This window comes from Ranitomeya variabilis, chromosome 5 (assembly GCF_051348905.1).
Source record: "Ranitomeya variabilis isolate aRanVar5 chromosome 5, aRanVar5.hap1, whole genome shotgun sequence".
Classification (NCBI taxonomy): domain Eukaryota; kingdom Metazoa; phylum Chordata; class Amphibia; order Anura; family Dendrobatidae; genus Ranitomeya; species Ranitomeya variabilis.
Window position 1 is genome coordinate 430589423 of NC_135236.1, and position 21486 is coordinate 430610908.

The window sequence follows — 21486 nt, forward strand, 5'->3', positions numbered from 1 at the left end:
AATATACTACGTGGCCTGTGCAATATACTATGTGGCCTGTGCAATATACTACATGGGCTGTGCAATATACTACATGGCTGTGCTATATACTACATGGGCTGTGTTATACACTATGTGGCCTGTGTTATATACTACGTGTGTGGGCTGTGTTATATACTACGTGGCTGTGCTATATACTCCATGGGCTGTGCTTCATACTCTGTGGGCTGTGGTATATACTACGTGGCTGTGCTATATACTATGTGGCTGTGCTATATACTACGTGGCTGTGCTATATACTACGTGGCTGTGCAATATACTACGTAGCTGCTATTTACTACGTGGGCTGTTATATACTACGTGGCTGTGCTATATACTACGTGGCCAGCTACAAACAATCAGCGATAGGCGCAGTCCGGCCGTGAATTGGTGCGGGATTTGAACCACACTTTGCTAATTGGTCACAGCCGGACGGCCGATTCCTGTGTATTCAATGTATCATTCTAAAATCTTCATAAATAAACTACATACATATTCTAGAATACCCCATGCGTTAGAATCGGGCTACCATCTAGTCTTATATAAAAATGTAAAGAAAATGTGAGTTGTGAGACTGTACTCAGATGAAATTATCAAAGGCAAATGTTAACAAAAGTGCAAAGCATTAGTGTAAATGTCTAATTGTTCATATGCAAATTCTTCTGAGAAAAAGAGGACTTAACTCTATAGCGCCACCTGTTGGAAGTAGCGATCCTACAAGTCACAATCAACCCTTTAACGAGTCGTGCAATATAACTAAAGGTACCTTCACACTAAGCGACGCTGCAGCGATACAGCAACGATGCCGATCGCTGCAGCGTCGCTGTTTGGTCGCTGGAGAGCTGTCACACAGACAGCTCTCCAGCGACAAACAATGCCGAGGTCCCCGGGTAACCAGGGTAAACATCGGGTTGCTAAGCGCAGGGCCGCGCATAGTAACCCGATGTTTACCCTGGTTACCAGTGTAAAATGTAAAAAAACAAACAGTACATACTCACCTTTGCGTCCCCCGGCGTCCGCTTCCTGCACTGACTGTGAGTGCCGGCCCTAACAGCAGAGTGGTGACGTCACCGCTGTGCTGTGCTTTCACTTTACGGCCGGCGCTCAGTCAGTGCAGGAAGCGGACGGCGAGGGACGTGTGAGAGACATCAGAGGGTGAGTATGTACTGTTTGTTTTTTTACATTTTACACTGGTAACCAGGGTAAACATCGGGTTACTAAGCGCGGCCCTGCGCTTAATAACCTGATATTTACCCTGGTTACCATTGTAAAACATCGCTGGTATCGTTGCTTTTGCTGTCAAACACAACGATACACGCCGATCTGACGACCAAATAAAGTTCTGAACTTTAACCAACGACCAGCGATATCACAGCAGGATCCTGATCGCTGCTGCCTGTCAAACTTAACGAAATCGCTAGCCAGGATGCTGCAACGTCACGGATCGCTAGCGATATTGTTTAGTGTGAAGGTACCTTTAGGATAAAAGCCAAATCAGTATCTCAATTCGCAGACACGGTGTTTCGGCTGTTGGCCCTCGTCAGTGCGAAGCATGAGACCTGATTTGGCTAGGTGAGAGGCTCTGGACTGGGGTCTAAGGGGTAACATTTCTCCTTATTGAGAGCGACATACCAGCTGGCTTGTCAAGGTAAGGAGGCTTATTCGCCGTGCAATGCTCCTCTTGGAATTTAAATATGCAAATTGTCTCTTCTGAGAAAAAGAGGACTTAACTCTATAGCGCCACCGGTTGGAAGTAGGGATCCTACAAGTCACAATCAACCCTCTAACGAGTCGTGCAATATGACTTAGGATAAAAGCCAAATCAGTATCTCAATTCGCAGACAGTGTTTCGGGCTGTTGGCCCTTGTCAGTGCGAAGCATGAGAACTGATTTGGCTAGGTGAGAGGCTCTGGACTGGGGTCTAATGGGTAATTGTTCATAGACATTATACAGGGCTTTAGCTACATAGTCCGCTCAAATCTACTTCTATGATTTGTGATTTTTATGCATCTTCTATAGAATTGGCCATAATTTGCAACAGGTATAACAGTTAATCAGTAGATGCAGTCAATGCAAAATCAATGCAACCATGACCTGGAACATCTGCTGTCTCATTTAAAAGATTAATGTAATAGAGTTTAATTAACTTTACTTGAGATTTACATCACAAGGCATGCTATGTCTCTCTTTTTAATTGTATTAACTTGTGCAACTCATTGTTTTGTGCATGTATCTAAAATGGAAAATGTACTGATTTTCTGATTGGACCCTAATTTTTCAGAACAATATTCCTATTATTTAAAACAAAGAAGGCTTTAATACAGATATTGTTTCCATACTTTTTTGTCTTAAATGGGGAACAAGTATTTATGTAAGAAGTAGGAGTCAATTGATCAGAGAATTGGGAAACCATGAATCGGATCATCATTAGTCTTTAATACTGTCTGTGTATGTTTTATAAAATCTCAGGGAGCAAAGTTCAAAATATATTTCCATTATGTTATCTATCCTGTTTTTTTATCCTTAAGAAACCTAACAGTGATCCTCAGACTAATCATATCATTATGTATATTTAAATAATTTATAAGATGTATATATAAAGCAGCATATTGTGCTTTATTGTATTCTTTTAAGGTAATGCTGCATAATGCTAGGCTGAATTTGTCATAAGGCTCAGTTGGCCAGTGACTAAATGTGGAAGTTTATTGCCGCACCGCATTTTTGTCTAATATATTTTCTCCAATTTGACAAAACTGATGCTGTTTAGAATATACATACAATAAACAGTGTACAGTATATAAAAAGTGATGTATTTACTTTAAAGCATCTAGAAAAACTTCAAATTATTTTGAATACAGCATATAGACATGAAGTACTGTGTGCCTACATACTGCAGCAGTATAAAACTCATCGTATTGAAACATGTTTATCCTTTTTTGTAGACTTATTAGCTGTACCTAAACATCCTTACGCTGCAATGGAAAACTGGGGATTAAGTGTATTTGTGGAGCAAAGAATTCTTCTTGACCAAAGCATTTCTTCAATTTCATATTTATTGGATGTCACCATGGTCATTGTGCATGAAATTTGTCATCAGGTAAGCAACATTATAGCATTAAAATTATCTTTAATAGGGTTCTAAACATTATTTTTCTATAATTATCGCATAATCAAATACAAATATTTACTTTAAGTTTGCTGCAAATCTTCAACTCAGTTAATTTTACAATTACTAGTTTCTATAATTTCTTGTTAATTTTTCATGGAGTGTGTTGAGATATTATTAAGTATGAGCTTCTCAACTTCTGTAGGACCTCCTACATTTATAGAAATCATGGCTATTCATCAAATAACAATTGAACATGAAAATTATGAGCGTGGATTGCATTCAATAACATTGCTCTATTCATTTGTTTATGGTCAATAAAAATAAAGCAAAACTCCTAATGTGGTTTTGCAAAAACCTTGAAGCCTATACCCAGTAAGCATCTTAAAGCATTTTTAAAAGGCAGATATTGAGAGAGTATTTTTTTAAGTCTATGTATTAGCCTAAAAGTAATATCAAAATTGTGAGAATGAAGTTGAAGATAATTTATGATAAGAATAAGAATACATTACAGTCTGGATCTGAAGAGGAAGTTAAACTGTTTGGTATAGGGCCAAATTCTACCAAAGTTCAAGGTGCAGCTCAGCTTAAATTATACTTAGCTGAAGAAAATCTTTACCTTAACAATAGCATTTACAGATGTGAAAAATGACTATTCAATGAAAGCTATACACATCTTAAAAGAAACCAAAAGGCTATAGCTTCAAATGATTACTTACTAATGCCGCAGTACTGTTTAATATATTGACTTAATTTAAAATGAATTTTAAAGTGAATGTTATATTTTGAACTATAAATTTTTTAATCTAGATTAAGAATCCTTGCTAAATAACTGTGATAAATATACTTTATCAGTTAGAGCTTCAATTTCTGCAAATAAAAATTGATTAAAAGATAGGAGAGAAGAAAGAAAAAGTAAAAATATAGTCACCTACAGGTTTCTAGCTGCTTCCTGCAAAATACCAATTGGCTCCACGAGCAATGAGAGCTGCATGTATAAACTCTATGGACCCAATTCATCAAAGCAATTTTTGAGAAATAAGGCATAACTTGCTTTAAAATGTCCGAAAATTTTGGTGCAAATCGGAGTTGTGCAAACCTTTTGAAACTTTTGCAATTTTCACATGGATTTCTCCAAGCTCGATCAAAATGTCTAATTCATCATGAGTAGTGTTCCCTATGCCAGAAACCTTACTTCAGTCATTGACAAGATGCTCCAGATTTATGAAGAGGCATGTGTCATGATTCTCAATGGCGAGAGAACATAGCCCAGCATATATGAGAACTAGCTCTTGGAAGATGGAAACTATACTGACCATGAACTAAACCTGCCGCACAACTAGAAGTGGCCGGGTAGCATGCCTACGTTTTTTATCCCTAGATGCCCAGCGCCAGCCGGAGAACTACCTAATCCTAGCAGAGGAAAAGACAGTCCTGGCTCACCTCTAGAGAAATTTTCCCAAAAGGCAGACAGAGGCCCCCACATATATTGGCGGTGATTTTAGATGAAATGACAAACGTAGTATGAAAATAGGTTTAGCAAAATCGAGGTCCGCTTACTAGATAGCATGAAGACAGAAAGGGCACTTTCATGGTCAGCAGAAAACCCTATCAAAACACCATCCAGAAATTACTTTAAGACTCTAGCATTAACTCATAACACCAGAGTGGCAATTTCCGCTCACAAGAGCTTTCCAGACACAGTAACGAAACAGCAGCTGTGAACAGGAACAAAATGCAAAAACACACAAGGACAAAAGTCCAACTTAGCTAGGAGTTGTCTGGTAGCAGGAACATGCACAGAAGGCTTCTGATTACATTGTTGACCGGCATGAAACTGACAGAGGAGCAAGGTTATATAGCGACTCCCACATCCTGATAGGAGCAGGTGAACAGAGGGGATGATGCACACAAGTACAATTCCACAAGTGGCCACCGGGGGAGCCCAGAATCCAATTTCACAACAGTACCCCCCCCTCAAGGAGGGGGCACCGAACCCTCACCAGAACCACCAGGGCGATCAGGATGAGCCCTATGAAAGGCACGGACAAGATCGGAGGCATGAACATCAGAGGCAGTGACCCAAGAATTATCCTCCTGACCGTATCCCTTCCATTTGACCAGATACTGGAGTTTCCGTCTGGAAACACGAGAGTCTAAGATCTTTTCCACAACGTACTCCAACTCACCCTCAACCAACACCGGAGCAGGAGGCTCAACGGAAGGCACAGCCGGTACCTCATACCTGCGCAACAATGACCGATGAAAAACATTATGAATCGAAAAGGATGCAGGGAGGTCCAAACGGAAGGACACAGGGTTAAGAATCTCCAATATCTTGTACGGGCCGATGAACCGAGGCTTAAACTTAGGAGAAGAAACCCTCATAGGGACAAAACGAGAAGACAACCACACCAAGTCCCCAACACAAAGCCGAGGACCAACACGACGACGGCGGTTGGCAAAAGACCAATCCATAAGACTCAAAGCAGCGCCAGAGTCGACATAGGCGTCCGCGGTAATAGATGACAAAGAACAAATCAGGGTCACAGATAGAATAAACTTAGACTGTAAAGTGCTAATTGAAACAGACTTGTCAGGCTTCTTAGTACGCTTAAAGCATGCTGATATAACATGAGTTGAATCACCACAATAGAAGCACAACCCATTTTTTCGTCTAAAATTCTGCCGCTCGTTTCTGGACAGAATTCTATCACATTGCATATTTTCTGGCGTTTTCTCAGTAGACACCGCCAAATGGTGCACAGGTTTGCGCTCCCGCAGACGCCTATCGATCTGAATAGCCATCGTCATGGACTCATTCAGACTCGCAGGCACAGGGAACCCCACCATAACATCCTTAATGGCATCAGAGAGACCTTCTCTGAAAATCGCCGCCAGGGCGCACTCATTCCACTGAGTAAGCACAGACCATTTGCGGAATTTTTGGCAGTATATTTCAGCTTCATCTTGCCCCTGAGACAAGGACATCAAGGCCTTTTCCGCCTGAAGCTCTAAATGAGGTTCCTCATAAAGCAACCCCAAGGCCAGAAAAAACGCATCCACATTGAGCAACGCAGGATCCCCTGGTGCCAATGCAAAAGCCCAGTCCTGAGGGTCGCCCCGGAGCAAGGAAATTACAATCCTGACCTGCTGTGCAGGATCTCCGGCAGAGCGAGACTTCAGGGACAAAAACAATTTGCAATTATTTTTAAAATTTTGAAAGTGAGATCTATTCCCCGAGAAGAATTCAGGCAAAGGAATTCTAGGCTCAGACATAGGTGCATGAACAACAAAATCTTGCAAATTTTGTACCTTTGTGGCGAGATTATTCAAACCTGTAGCTACACTCTGAAGATCCATTTGAAACAGGTGAACACAGAGCCATTCAAGGATTAGAAGGAGAGAAAGAGAGGAAGGCTGCAGCATAGGCAAACTAGCAAGTGATTCAATTAAGAGCACACTCAGAACTAGAGGAAAAAAAAAAAAAATTGTAGCAGACTTCTTTTTTTCTCTCCTTTCTCAGCCAGTAATTTAACCCTTTTTTGGGCCGGTCAAACGGTCATGATTCTCAATGGCGAGAGAACATAGCCCAGCATATATGAGAACTAGCTCTTGGAAGATGGAAACTATACTGACCATGAACTAAACCTGCCGCACAACTAGAAGTGGCCGGGTAGCATGCCTACGTTTTTTATCCCTAGATGCCCAGCGCCAGCCGGAGAACTACCTAATCCTAGCAGAGGAAAAGACAGTCCTGGCTCACCTCTAGAGAAATTTTCCCAAAAGGCAGACAGAGGCCCCCACATATATTGGCGGTGATTTTAGATGAAATGACAAACGTAGTATGAAAATAGGTTTAGCAAAATCGAGGTCCGCTTACTAGATAGCATGAAGACAGAAAGGGCACTTTCATGGTCAGCAGAAAACCCTATCAAAACACCATCCAGAAATTACTTTAAGACTCTAGCATTAACTCATAACACCAGAGTGGCAATTTCCGCTCACAAGAGCTTTCCAGACACAGTAACGAAACAGCAGCTGTGAACAGGAACAAAATGCAAAAACACACAAGGACAAAAGTCCAACTTAGCTAGGAGTTGTCTGGTAGCAGGAACATGCACAGAAGGCTTCTGATTACATTGTTGACCGGCATGAAACTGACAGAGAAGCAAGGTTATATAGCGACTCCCACATCCTGATAGGAGCAGGTGAACAGAGGGGATGATGCACACAAGTACAATTCCACAAGTGGCCACCGGGGGAGCCCAGAATCCAATTTCACAACAGGCATGCACCTTGTTAGGGCTGGCGAAGCGCACCGAATAAATATAAAGATAGTAAAAGGTGCACTCGCAGCCCGGGGTAAACCATGCAGAGATGGAACCTGCTTCTGGTAATGGCGGCACTATATGGCGGTACTACGCCAGAATAAACACGGGTTCCGTCACCCGGTTTGTATTGATGTGAACTCTGTTGCTTCACAGAGTCGGAGGGAAACAAAGGAAATGCTGTGCCTTGCTAGGAGTCACAGGGTGCAGATCGATGCCAGTGGGATCCCTGAAACTCAGCCCCACTATGCTGGTGATTGATCTCACTCTGACCCTCGGTGGCTTTTGAGCTCGCACCTGAAGACGCCCTGAGTCAAATGCTGAAATCAAGCAGGAGTTCCCACCCTTCGCTGACCAGTTGTCAGGACTGATTAAAGATTACCGCACAGAGGGCGTACAGTGCCGCTCTGGCGGATGCCACTAGCCACTGTAACTAGGGCCAGGAAAGCGCACTGATTGGGCAAGGTGCTCTACTGGTGGTCGCTGCTGGTTTGATGTAGGAGGATCGTGCTCTTGTGTCTAGGATAGCACTGTCAGGCGCTAGGTAGCTCCACAATTCATGAGCATTCAACAACACTGGGAATGGGAATGATTAAGGAGCAATCACAAGAACAGGCATACATCCACAAACACACGAAAACAGGTTTATACTAGCTCATGGCCTAGTGGCAATGTGAACCTTTCATAGTAGTAGTGCTCCAGGACCTTCCTGAAGGTCGAATAGGAGTCGCAATAGGACCTGAGCAAGTGACCCCGACCTCCAATGAGAGGTCGACCGGTTGGTATGCTCAGTATGTGAAAAGCAGGACTTAGCCCCTGAAATGCCTGCTCGCTGCTGATCAGTGCTGGTTACAAAGGCAGGACCTGGAAAGGCAGCAGTAACCAAGTGCACTGTATCAGCTTGAGCCAGACTCTGGGACCGACGTCTCCGCTGAGCAGGCTCCACTGCAGCTGGAGAAGGGGAGACCGCAGCGGACATGGTTCAAGATTCCCCCTGTGCAGCGGTGGAAACTCGACAATTAACATTACCCCCCTCCTAGGGCACCCTCCTCCTTGGGCCTTGCTACGTTCAAAGGCTGCAATGAGCAGCGGATCCCAAATGTGCTCCACAGGTTCCCAGGTTTTGTCCTCTGGGCTGTGACCATTCCAGTTCACCAGAAAGTATTTTTTGCCATGTACTACCTTGCACCCCAAGATAGAGTTCACCTCGTACTCATCCGTGGATGAACCCGATGTCCCGGAAGATGACTCGGAAAATCGGGACATATAGATGGGCTTTAAGAGGGATACATGAAAAGTGTCTGTGATACCCAGGCGTGGAGGAAGTGCCAAACGATATACCACAGGGTTAGCCTGTTCCAGAAAGTTGAAAGGGCCTATGTAGCAAGGCGCAAACTTATTGGACTCAACTCGCAGCCTAATGTTATGGGCAGAGAGCCACACTAAGTCGGCAGGAGCAAAGGTCAGAGCGGAGCGCCAGTGTGCATCGGCAGAAACACTCATTCTCTCCTTGGAGGCCCGGATGGCATCCTGTGTGCGCTCCCAAATGTCACGTGCCTCCCCTGCCCAGTCTGCCACCCTAGAATCGGTGGATGACACGGTCACGGGCACAGGGACACGCGGATGCTGGCCGTAATTAAGGAGGAATGAGGTCTGCCTGCTGGAGTCAGCTATGGCATTGTTCAAAGCAAATTCCACCCATGATAGCAAAGATGCCCAGTCATCCTGCCTGGTGGAAACAAAATGTTGCAGGTATGAGACTAGAGTCTGTTTGACCCTCTCTACCAACACATTCGTCTCTGAGTAAACGACAGAGCTCTCTCCAGAACTGAGATGCAAACTGGGGACCCCGGTCACTGACAATTTTGTCCGGCATGCCATGCAGAAGGAAAACATGTTTAATGAACAACGCCACCAAGGCCCGTGCAGAAGGTAACCATGGAAAAGGCACCAAGTGCACCATTTTAGAAAACTGGTCTGTGATTACCCAGATAATGGTGCATGTGCGAGACTTGGCTAAGCCCACCTTGAAGTCCATCCTGACCACCTCACAGGGCCTGTCTGCCACTGGCAGGAGTTAAAGTAGCCCAGCAGGCCATTGCCAAAGAGACCGTTTCTTGGCGCAGGAGACACACGCCCGAATATAGTCCCTGATGTCACAGGCCATATGCGGCCACCAGTACGTCCTCGCCAGAAGCTCAGATGTTCTCTTGGTCCCAAAATGTCCACCCACCCTGGACAAATGAGCCCAAGGGAGAACCTCCAGTTGCAAATGAGATAGAATGAAAGTCTTGCCTGGGGGCACCTGGGGGTGAAACCGAAGCCACAGTTCTCAGGCTCTCTGAAGGGACAATAAGCCAAGGCTCCTCTGATGATGATGATATTAAGGAGCGGGACAGAGCATCGGCATGAGTGTTCTTCTCCCCAGAGAGAAAATGGGGGGTAAAGTGGAACCAGGAGAAGAACGGGGACCATCAGGCCTGGCGAGAGTTTAACAACTGGGCGGTTTGCAAATACACCAAATTTTTGTGGTCAGTGAAAACTTGGAAGGGAAAAAGAGCACCCTCCAGGTGGTGTCTCCACTCAGAAAAGGCCAATTTCATGGCTAGCAACTCCCTATCCCAGATGGAATAATTCCTCTCCGCCGGTGTGAAGGTCTTGGAGAAGAAGAAGCAAGGATGATTCCGACCTTGGGCATCCTTCTGGAAGAGGACTGCTCCAGCACCGATGGAAGAGGCATCCACCTCCATGAAAAATGGTTTATCAACATCGGGGCGATGTAAAATGGGAGAGCCAGCAAAGTATGACTTGATAGGGAGGAAGGCCTTGGAGACCTTCTTCTAGCACAATTTGGGATTATCTCCCTTCTTGGTGAGGGCAACCAGGGGAGCTACCAAAGTTCAGAATTGGGAATGAACTGGTGATAATAGTTGATGAACCCCATAAAGCGCTGCACCACTTTGAGAGAATTGGGTTCCTACCAGTCCATCACAGCCTGTAGCTTGGCGGGATCCATAGCCAATCCTTGGGCCGAGACCATATTGCCCAGGAAAGGCAAAGACTCCTGGTCAAACAAACACTTCTCCAACTTGGCATAGAGGGAATTTGCCCATAGGAGGTCAAAGACTTTGCAAACATCTCTCCGGTGGGAGTCTATATCTGGAGAGTAAATGAGAATATCATCCAGATAGACTACAACCGAGGTGGAGAGCATATCCCGGAATATATATTTCACAAAGTGTTGGAAAATGGATGTGGCATTACAGAGCCTGAAGGGCATCACCAGGTATTTATAGTGCCCAACCCTGGTGTTAAAAGCCATCTTCCATTCGTCCCCCTCACGGATGTGAATCATGTTGTAAGCACCTCGTAGATCTAGTTTAGTAAATACCCTTGCTCCCTGAAGTCTATCGAAGAGCTCAGATATCAGGGGCAGTGGGTACTTATTCTTAATGGTGATTGCGTTAAGACCCCTGTAGTCTATGCATGGATATAGTTCTCCGTTCTTCTTCTGCACGAAGAAGAACCCAGCCCTTGCGGGTGACACTGACTTCCTAATGAATCCTCTAGCCAGATTCTCCTGGATGTACTGGACATTGCCTCCATCTCCGGGAGAGATAATGGATAGAATTGACCCCCGGGGCGGCTGAGCACCAGGCAAGAGGTCAATAGGACAGTCATAGGGGCGGTGAGGAGGAAGGATCTCTGCAGCCTTCTTGAGAACATGTCCGCATAGGGCCAATAGTGCTTGAGGACAAAGGAAAGATCTGCGGGTACTTCAGTAGTAGTAACCTGAACACACTCCCTCTGACATCTACCCTCACAAGATTCACTCCATCCCAAAATTCTGCATGTGGACCATTTTATATGAGTGGAGTGGTACCATAGCCAAGGTGTCCCTAACAGGAACTCATCAATTCCCTCAGGAATGATGAGTAAAGAGATAATCTCCTGATGGGACAGCAACAAAGAAAGGGTAAATGGGATGTCTGGTGTGTTATCTGTGAGCGCAGTGTTGACCCATTCACCACTCGTATGGTCACTGGTTTGGCGAGCATCACCAGAGGTATTGTGTGCCGTTGGGCGAAGGCAGAAGACATGAAGTTGCCCTCTGCCCTGGAATCCACGCAAAGCTCTACTGTGTGAGTGGAGGAGCCTAAGGTAATTGTCCCTTGCAGGACAATTTGGAGGAAACCTTCACCGTGTCTAGTGTACCTCCTCCTACTACCACTAGACGCTGACGTTTTCTCGACCGCTGGGGACATTTCCTGGCATAATGTCCCGACTGCTGGCAGACCGGGCAGACCTTGAATGCACTAGCAGTCTGGGACTTAGGCCCCACTCGTGACACCTTCACAGCCTCATATGGCTCGGATGCCTTGGACCAGAGATCCCAGAGGTGTAACGAATGTGGGAGCCAGCTGAAACCTCTGCCTACACTGGGCTTGCTCCAATCTTCACTCGTTAAAATGAAGGTCGATGCGGGTAGATATAGTTATTAGCTCCTCCAATTTGGCAGGAATCTCCCTAGTGGCCAAGGTGTCCTTCACATGGTCAGCCAGCCCCCTTCAAAATACAGGGATGAGGGTTTATCCAGCCACTCCAGCTCAGATGCTAAAGTTTGAAAGTGGACGGAAAAATGACTGACCATGGATGAACCCTGTGTCAATGCCAGCAGTTGGAGCGCCATATCACGGGTGACTTGGGGTCCCAAAAAGACCTGTTTCAGAGTGCTCAGAAACCGTGGAGCACTCTGTACCACTCGATTGTCGCGCTGCCACAGTGGCGTAGCCCATTCCAACACCCTGTCTGACAAGAGAGATATAATGAATCCCACTTTAGCCCGCTCTGAGGGGAAAAGTGCAGCAAGGAGCTCAAGGTGAATCGCACACTGGTTCACGAATCCCCTGCAAGACTTGCTATCACCAGAAAATTTATCTGGCAGCGGGAGGCTGGCAAGGTTGGAAAAGGGGTGGCAGTGGAAAAAGTGGCTGCAGCCATGCTAGCAGCCTGAACAGCTACTGCGGTAACATCCACAGCTGAAGTTGTGCACTCGAGAGCCGCCAACCTGCCCTCCAGCCGCTGGATGTACCACTGCAGTCGCTGTTCTTCCACCATTATTAGCCAGACCCTGGCGCTAGTATAATGTTAGGACTGTCGGAACACACCAAATAAATATAAAGATATTAAAAGGTGCACTCGCAGTTTGGGGTCCACTGTGCAGAGATGGAACCTGCTGCTAGGTAGTGGCGGCACTATATAGATGTAATATGCCAGAATAAACACGGGTTCCATCACCCGGTATGAACTTTTGCAAACTTTGTTGCTTCACAGAGTCGAGGGGAAGCAAAGGAAATGCTGTGCCCTGTTAGCAGTCACAGGGTGCAGCAGATGATTGCTAATGGGATCCCTGAAACTCATCCCCACTATGCTGGTGATTGATCTCGCTCTGACCCTCGGTGGCAGCCCGCGTCTGAGGATGCCCTGAGTCAGATGCTGAGATCAAGTGGGAGTTCCCACCCTCAATGACCGGTTGTCAGGACTGATTAAAGATTACTGCAGAGTGTGTACAGCGCCATTCTGGCGGATGCCACTAACCACCCTAACTAGGGCTAGGAAAGCGCACTGATTGCGCATGGTGCCGCACTGGCGGTCGCTGCAGGTTTGTGCAGTAGGATCGTGCTCTTGTGTCTAGGATAGCACTGTCAGGCGCTAGGTAGCTCCAACATTCATGAGCATTCAACAACACTAGGAATGGGAATGATTAATCAGCAATCTCCAGAACAGGCATACATCCACACACACGATAACAGGTTTATACTAGCGATTGGCCAAGCAGCCATGTGAAACTTTTATAGTAGTAGTGCTCCGGGACATTCCTGATGGTCCAATAGGAGTTGCAACAGGACCTGAGCATGTGACACTCGACCACCAATGGGAGGTTGACTGGCGGGCATGCTCAGTATGGGAAAAGCAGGACTTAGTCCCTGAATCGCCTCCTCACTGCTAATCAGTGTTGGCTGCAAAGGCAGGACCTGGAAAGGCAGCAGTAACCAAGCGCACAGTATCAGCTTGAGCCAATAACTGGGACCGACGTCTCTGCTGAGCAGGCTCCAGAGGAGAATGGGAGACCGCAGCATACATGGTTCAAGATTCCTCATGTGCAGCGGTGGGAATTCGATACCTAACACACCTCTTCATGAATCGTGGCTGATGTGTATGCAAGTGTTAGAAACAAATTAATCAAGCAAAATTCTAATTTACCTGTTCTTAGTGTTTCCCAAGGGGTTTGATTCAATGAGAAGCTATTCTCTATGAATTAAATGTCCCTTATTATGCCCTGGAGTCTCTCATTATAAATGTAATATGTGAAAAAAAGTTAAATCATTAGACTCATCCTCTGCTCACCTCTCCAGACCCTCCACTACCCATCGCCACCCATCTGGTCCTTGCCGCTTCTGATGATTTCCCACTACTTACACTGGAATCTTTGGTCCTCTCACACTATGTTGGACTTCCAGATGTCATAAGTGCAAGTGCAAAAGGCCTAAAAATCTTATATTTTTTTGTGTTAAATTCAAGTAGAATTCAATTCTACTTGAATTTATTTGCTTATATTTAAAGGTAATTAAATCTCAGTATCAGTAAAATAATGTTACTACAGCTATAAATGCAAATAAGAATGAATCAGCGTAGCATGTAGGCTCTAAGGATCACATGCTTTTAAAAAGAGGACATTATAGCACAGATATGGTCTGAAAATTATATTCATTGACAAACTATTAAAGGACTAACTTTAAAGCATACCTTCTATTTATTTTGACACTGATAGCTACTTGGCTGGTTCACACCTGTAGCATGAAGTTAGTTCTTAATTATGATCAGTGACTGCACCTTAGCTTCAATGCTACAGTTTAGTGTAGCCTAAAAGTCACCCCATACTTACAGTTTGCTTGCATATTTTACCTTTACCATAAAGGGTTATTCTCATCTTTGTAAATTGTTAAAATTTCACATTTTGTAAAACAAGAATCTTTACAATTTACCTCCTATTAGAATTTGTATCTGTTTTTTGGAGAGATTTTTAATTCCGTAGTGTACTGCTCAATATCTAAGTTACTAACTACCTCTGAAGTGTATCAGTTGTAGTCAACTTCCTAAACTAGCAGCATATACTTAAAATCTCTTTACTTTAGAACCTGTTAGTGCTGCTAAAAAGCTGTCTGGATTTTGAGAGTTTCAGTGCCCATGAGATCTTCTAATGATACAGAGGCAAAGATGCCTCTTGTTGCAGCATGAAAGAGTGCACAGTTTGGGACAGCAGCACAACCATGCCACCAGCAAGAGCTGAGAATCTTCATTACTCTAACCCCACTTGCAAGTAGAAAGCCAAGAGGCAGGAGAGTGGTGCATTCCTTAAAAATTATCATAAGGTGCAAACCTTAGGATCCAGGTTAAAAAAAAATCTTTACTTGATAAATATACAACAAAAAAATAATGATAAGCAGCACTGAAAAATTATTTCAATTGTAGAAAGTGAAACCTTTATTGACCATTGCAATGTTTCAGTCCATATATTGTAAAAAGTTAAAACTATGTAGACTTAAATGTTTCAATAGGATAATATTTAGAATTGAGAGTCCTCAGTCGTTGATACCTTTTAATGACTAACTGAAAAGATGGTAACAAATTGCAAGCTTTCGAGACTTCTCTCAATTCTAAATATTTTTCTATCTACTGGCTAACACGGTGCCAAGATATATATCTTTCCTGTATCAATAGGCTAATAAAATCCTCACTCTCTGCAGTTAGAATAATTTTGGAGTGATGCCTACCTTTGTTTTTTAGCCTATAAATAGAAAATTATTTTTATTGTGTGACATTAAGGATAAAGATCTAATAGTGTGAAACACGACTTCATAGTAAATAAATATTTATTAATAGTACTCAGCATATAGCAAACAAATACCAAAAGGTTCTCCCAACAAGTAAAAATTAGGGAAAATGAATAACAGCAAGATAATGGAAATGCCTAAAATATGTGTAAAAAGCTACATCAATACATAATATATATTTTAAAAAAATCTATATTTTGAGATATTTGTATAAGGTGTAAATCAGTGTCGACATTGACACCCAGAAAATAATAAATGTTTAAATAAAACAAAAATTAATATTGAAATCCATATATGTATTGGATGTCAATGTCAACAGTGAGTTTTTACAGATATTTTGGGCATTTCTATTATCATACTGCTATTATTTATTTTCCCTAATTTTTGTTATGACATTGTAATCCTCCAGGGCTCCTGCAATCTTTTCCTCGTTGAGAGATCCTTTTGTTATTTGTTTGTTATATGCTGTGTACTATAATTTACAACTTTTGCTTTTTTGTTGCAGACTTAGTAATAAGTAAAGATAAAGTAAAGATTTTTTTTAACATGGATCCTATGGTTTGCAGCCATACATTGCATGGTGGAATAGATAGATAGACATACAGAAAGATAAATAGATAGATAGATAGATAGATAGATAGATAGATAGATAGATAAAACATATTTCATGGAAAGCAAATTTAAATATATTTATCACAATCAAGCTAAGAAAGAGATTATACATATTGTAATTGCACATGAAATTGAAAATATAAATGTTAATACTATAGTAATAGATTACTTTGAAAAATTAATAGCTCCAGAGGGACTTAAATTGCCTGTTAAATGGGAATGTGATTTAATTACCATTTGCCAATCTCTTTAGATGTTAATCAATGTTACTCTTACTTAATTATATCTTGTGCTTCAGAAAGTAGAAGACTAGGAATATGAGTAATTACAAGACCAGAGTGTTCTGGCCAAGTTTATATACATGTCAAACTTTGTTTTAGCTGAAATCAGCTTGACATTAACCCATCCTCAAAAGACTCGAACAGCAGATATATGTTACTCTATTACGCTATCTCTCAAATATCTATTAAAAATTGATAGACATCATTCTTGTGCATGCACAGGATGTTCCTCTACTGACAGCATGCAATAGTTCTCTAAACTTAGTGAAATACATTTTTTCAAAGTTTTGCCTCGTACATTTTATACATTGCTCTCAGCTGTATCTGGTTAAGTACAAAAAGCATTAACACTAGAAGTCCCAGAGACGGGTCATTTGACATTTCTACCTTTGAAACCCAGAGAAGGGTCAAATGACATAAAGGATTTTATCTACAGCTTATCTTATCTCTATTCACTGTCTTTTGTTCTGTAATTAAGGCCATTACTGTTGCACCACAGGAGGTTGTTTGCTGTTTTCCATCGAGTTTACCCATGTAGTTTCAAGTTTCAAGTTAGGGTACCGTTACACTAACCGATATACCAACAATCACGACCAGCGATACGACCTGGCCGTGATCGTTGGTAAGTCGTTGTGTGGTTGCTGGGGAGCTGTCACACAACGATGCCGAAGTCCCCGGGTAACCAGGGTAAACATCGGGTTACTAAGAGCAGGGCCGCGCTTAGTAACCCGATGTTTACCCTGGTTACCATCGTAAATGTAAAAAAAAACCAAACACTACATACTCACATTCCGGTGTCACGTCCCTCGCCGTCAGCTTCCCGCACTGACTGTGAGTGCCGGCCGTAAAGTAAAAGCAGAGCACAGCGGTGACGTCACCGCTGTGCGGTGCCTTACAGCTGGCACTCACAGTCAGTGCGGGAAGCAGATGGCGAGGGACGTGACACCGGAATGTGAGTATGTACTCTTTGTTTTTTTTTTACATTTACGATGGTAACCAGGGTAAACATCGGGTTACTAAGCGCGGCCCTGCCCGATGCGTACCCTGGTTACAAGCGAACGCATCGCTGGATCGGTGTCACACACACCGATCCAGCGATGACAGCGGGAGATCCAGCGACGAAATAAAGTTCCAAACGATCTGCTATGACGTACGATTCTCAGCGGGGTCCCTGATCGCTGCTGCGTGTCAGACACAGCGATATCGTATGGATATCGCTGGAACGTCACGGATTGTACTGTCGTAGCGACCAAAGTGCCACTGTGAGACGGTACCCTTAGTTCTGTTCAGTTTATTGTATTTGATAATATAAAGACTATACATATTGTATTTAGTTTAGTTTTATTTGAGCAAAAAAGCGCTGAAACAATGAATCACTTTTTATATATTTTAAATAGAGAATTAGAAATTTTAGAGCAAGGTACAGCTGTGAGTAATGACCAGAAGCATTTGTGTCTAAGGCTATGTGCACACTTTGCGGATTCCACTGCAGATTTTTCCGCAGCGGAATTCCAAAATCCGCAGTGAAAACCCATTGCGGTTTTTACTGCGGATTTATCGCGTTTTTTACTGCGGTTTCTTCTGCGGATTTTCATCTGCAGTTTCCTATTGGAGCAGGTGAAAATCCGCAGAAAAGAAGTGACATGCTGCGGAATGTAATCCGCAGCGTTTCCGCGTAGATTTTTCCGCAGCATGTGCACAGCGTTTTTTGTTTCCCATAAGTTTACATTGTACTGTAAACTCAGGGGAAACTGCTGCGGATCCGCAGCGGTCAAAGGTACCGTTACATGTTATGATCTCGTCGACGATATAGGTAGAAATGTCACGTGATCACATCGTTCGTGCAATCAGTTTCACATCATCCAAGAGGCATCACATGCAACTATCTTGTTAACGATGTAAAATTTGGCTCCGCGTTAGCCTCATTGCAAACGTTTGCAGAACGATTTTTCACAATGGCAGAAATAGGAGAATTTAGACCGACATCGTTCATCTCAGCATTACACTGAACAATGCTGCACATCTTCTGACACATAATTGGACGAGGATCGTCAGATTTGAGATCCTGACCTCAAATCTGCGATCAGCGATCCAACGATGTGTTCGTCCGATATCTTCACGTTACACGCAACGATGTGAAAACGACATCGCATGAACGACGTGATCACGTGACGTTTTCAAACGATATCGTCAACGAGATCGTAACGTGTAACTGTACCTTTAGGCCTCAATCACACTAGCGAAAAAAAAATCGCAGCATGTTCATTCTTGTGCAAATTTGGCGCGAAAAAAATTCGCACAAGAGGACTGAAATTTTAGTGTGAAAAATATACAATAGAACAACTGTTATTTGTTTCGATGCTTTTTATTTTTTTTAAAAAACCAATAAGATTTTTTTTTCACTAAAGGGTTATTTCACACCAACATCAAACAAATAGTCACATTTTCAAGATGAGCAGTGTATAAGCGGCATGGCCAAACAAATGTGATAAAACAGTGAACAAGAAAACAATATAATCAAATTATACAACAGGGAGGGATGTTGGTGGAGGAGTGGGAAGAGGGGAGGGGGATAAAGACAAATACATGGGGGTAGGGGAGTAAAGGAGCACGCATCAAAGGATGCTTTTTATTTTTGTTATAAAAATGTTAAAAAATACAAGGAATAAAACAATTCCACACATATTTTCAATAGGCTGCAGTGGGGGGCTGTGTGTGTGTGAGTGGCATGTCCTTGTGTGACTAGCATTTCAGCACTCACTCAGCAGTCTGTCTGAACATGTCGGAACATACCTGGCACTGCCTGGGTATGTCCCTGGTACATTTGCCACACGTGTATTTGTAGCAGTCAACACATCTCTCAGTTGCACAATTGTTCATGCATCGATGGTTGACCTGACACTTCACCCTTTTGCCAGGGCTGGGTGTGGAAGGAAGTTGCCAAAGGAGTTTCTCTTTGCGTGCCTTCTTTTCAGTCACATGACGGCCACCTAACTCTTTTGCAAGCTCAACCAGGAAGTCCACCCGTCTCTCCTGCACCCCAGTGCATGCCTGATAAAGAACATGAGCATTGAGTGCTGCCATGTCAATCATGTTGTAGAACACGGCGACTGGCCATCTCCGTGTTCCTGCACGCACGCTGTACTCCCGCACCATTTGGTCCATTACATGCACACCGCACTTTGTGTGGTTGTATTGTGTGACCGTGTTTGGCTTCCTTTTGTTGGCATCCTCAGTCTCAATCATGCTGTGCATGCTGCTGAGAATGTAGACGGCCTTCTTTCGTTTGGGTGCATACACTGTCAGTGTGGCACCAGTGGTTGAAAACACCTGAGTGGTGAATTCAGTGTGGTCCATCTGTCTAGCGGATTGAGGAATTTCCCGGCGACTCTTGTTGACTGTGCCGAGGATAGTGGTTTCCCGGCTAAGCAGTCGTTGTGCAAGTGACAATGATGTAAAGAAATTGTCCGTGGTTACAGTTCTGCCCTTGTCCATGAATGGTTCCATAAGCCTCATCACTACAGTTTCGGACAGTCTCTCCCCGCTGGGACGACTGGGGTCCTTGCTAAGATATGTGAGGACATTACAGATGTACTTTGATTTCAAGTCGCAAGCCACCCAAAACTTGATGCCAAACTTGTCTGGTTTTGTTGCAATGTATTGCAGAAAACAGCAGCGAGTCTTTGACGGGAAAAGCTGTTCATCAATAGTGATGTGTCGACCAGGGTTGTAGGATGCGATGCAGTTGGTGACAAGCGATCTCCACACATCGGAGATTGCAGCAAACTTATCGGTCTCCACTCGCTCACTGCGCGTGAACATGTCATCAAAGTGTAGGTGTTGCATGATGTCTTGAAAGCGGTTTCGGGTCATAGTGGCAATGATCCTTGGGTTTCCCAGGTTTACTGACCAGCTGTCACATAGTGATGGAACCTTGGTCACCCCCCGCAAGATAATGACTGAAATAAATGCCATTAGTTCCGGGAGACCCATGAACCAATCCACCTGCTCCGTGTCACATGCATGTTGAGTAGTCCATTCTTCAATGCTACGAAGCATGTCAAGACTGATAAAACAGAGGAAGCTCTGAAGGCGACTCTGGACACTTCGTCTGGCCTTAGCACTTGGCTCTCCATCTGTAAGGTACGGTTCTATTGGGGTCAAATGGAGATGTTTCCCCTCTTGTACTTCATGCCACACTGTGCCATCTTTTGCGGTCTCTGTCGGCTCACTCGCCAACCGAGCTCTCTTTTTTGGTAGAGGCGGAGTCTCCTCATCTGCAAGATAAATAATTTCAAATAAGCATTTTGTTTTGGTTCAAAATAAAAAAGATAGTCAGGCACCACACCCACCCTGCACCGCAGCGTACTGCCCACGCACCACACCTGCCCCGCACCGACCCTTATCTGCACCAACCCCTGCAAAACATAGGATCCAAATGAACAGGCAAAAAAGGGAGTGTGAAGCCAGCCTAACCTGAAGACAGCTCAGAGTCCGAATCCGGTTGAAGGACTATGTCTTCTCCATCTGAGTCAGAAGGGCTTGTGTTGCTCAGAATCAGTTCCAATGCCTCTTCAATGGTGTGCCTTCTCTCCATTTTCTTTCCTTTGAACAAAATAGGTTTCTCCCCCACAGCACATAAAGCTGCATGCAAATTTGCTAATGCAATGCAGCTGGGGGGGTGGGCAGACACTCAGGAGCAGCTCACATTCTTCGGTTAGGGACACACTTCAGTTCCTGATCAGATTTCTTTCAAGATTGACACCTGTTCTGGGTTTTGGAGTCACTCCTGGGCCCTAATGGGGCCGTCACACGGGGAGATGATTCCCGGCGATGTGCGGGCGACCACGTGCGCGTGCACATCGCCGGGGCATCACTGGTGACATGACACATGCGGACATGTCGCCGGCGAACGTCTGTGAAGGATCGCCTCGGAACCAGCCTGTAGTTCAGAGGCGATCCCCGGGCCATTCTCTGGATGACTGTACCTTCTCTGCACCAACCCCTGCAAAACAGGATGCAAACGATCAGGCAAAAAAAGGCACTGTGAAGCCAGCATCTCTTTCTTGTGAGCAGCAACCCCCACACTCAGGAATAGCTTGCATTCTTCTGTTTACACACTCTTATCTTAGATAATCCCCCCTGCAGATTCCTCAGGCAAGAGCACATTTACAAATGAAAGGATGCTAATTAAGGTGTCAATATGGACTGAGGGTCATTTGACCCTCTCTCAGGACTTCAGG

At 44.0% G+C, this 21486-nt stretch overlaps 1 protein-coding gene across 1 annotated transcript in view; it reads left to right on the forward strand.

Annotated features, from left to right (window-relative positions):
- TRHDE (thyrotropin releasing hormone degrading enzyme) overlaps positions 1–21486 on the forward strand; it is a 1510236-nt gene that overhangs the window by 732792 nt on the left and 755958 nt on the right. The window contains exon 4 of the mRNA XM_077265293.1: positions 2961–3115. Within this exon, the coding sequence (XP_077121408.1) occupies positions 2961–3115 (155 nt within the window). The remainder of the gene's footprint in view (positions 1–2960; positions 3116–21486) is intronic.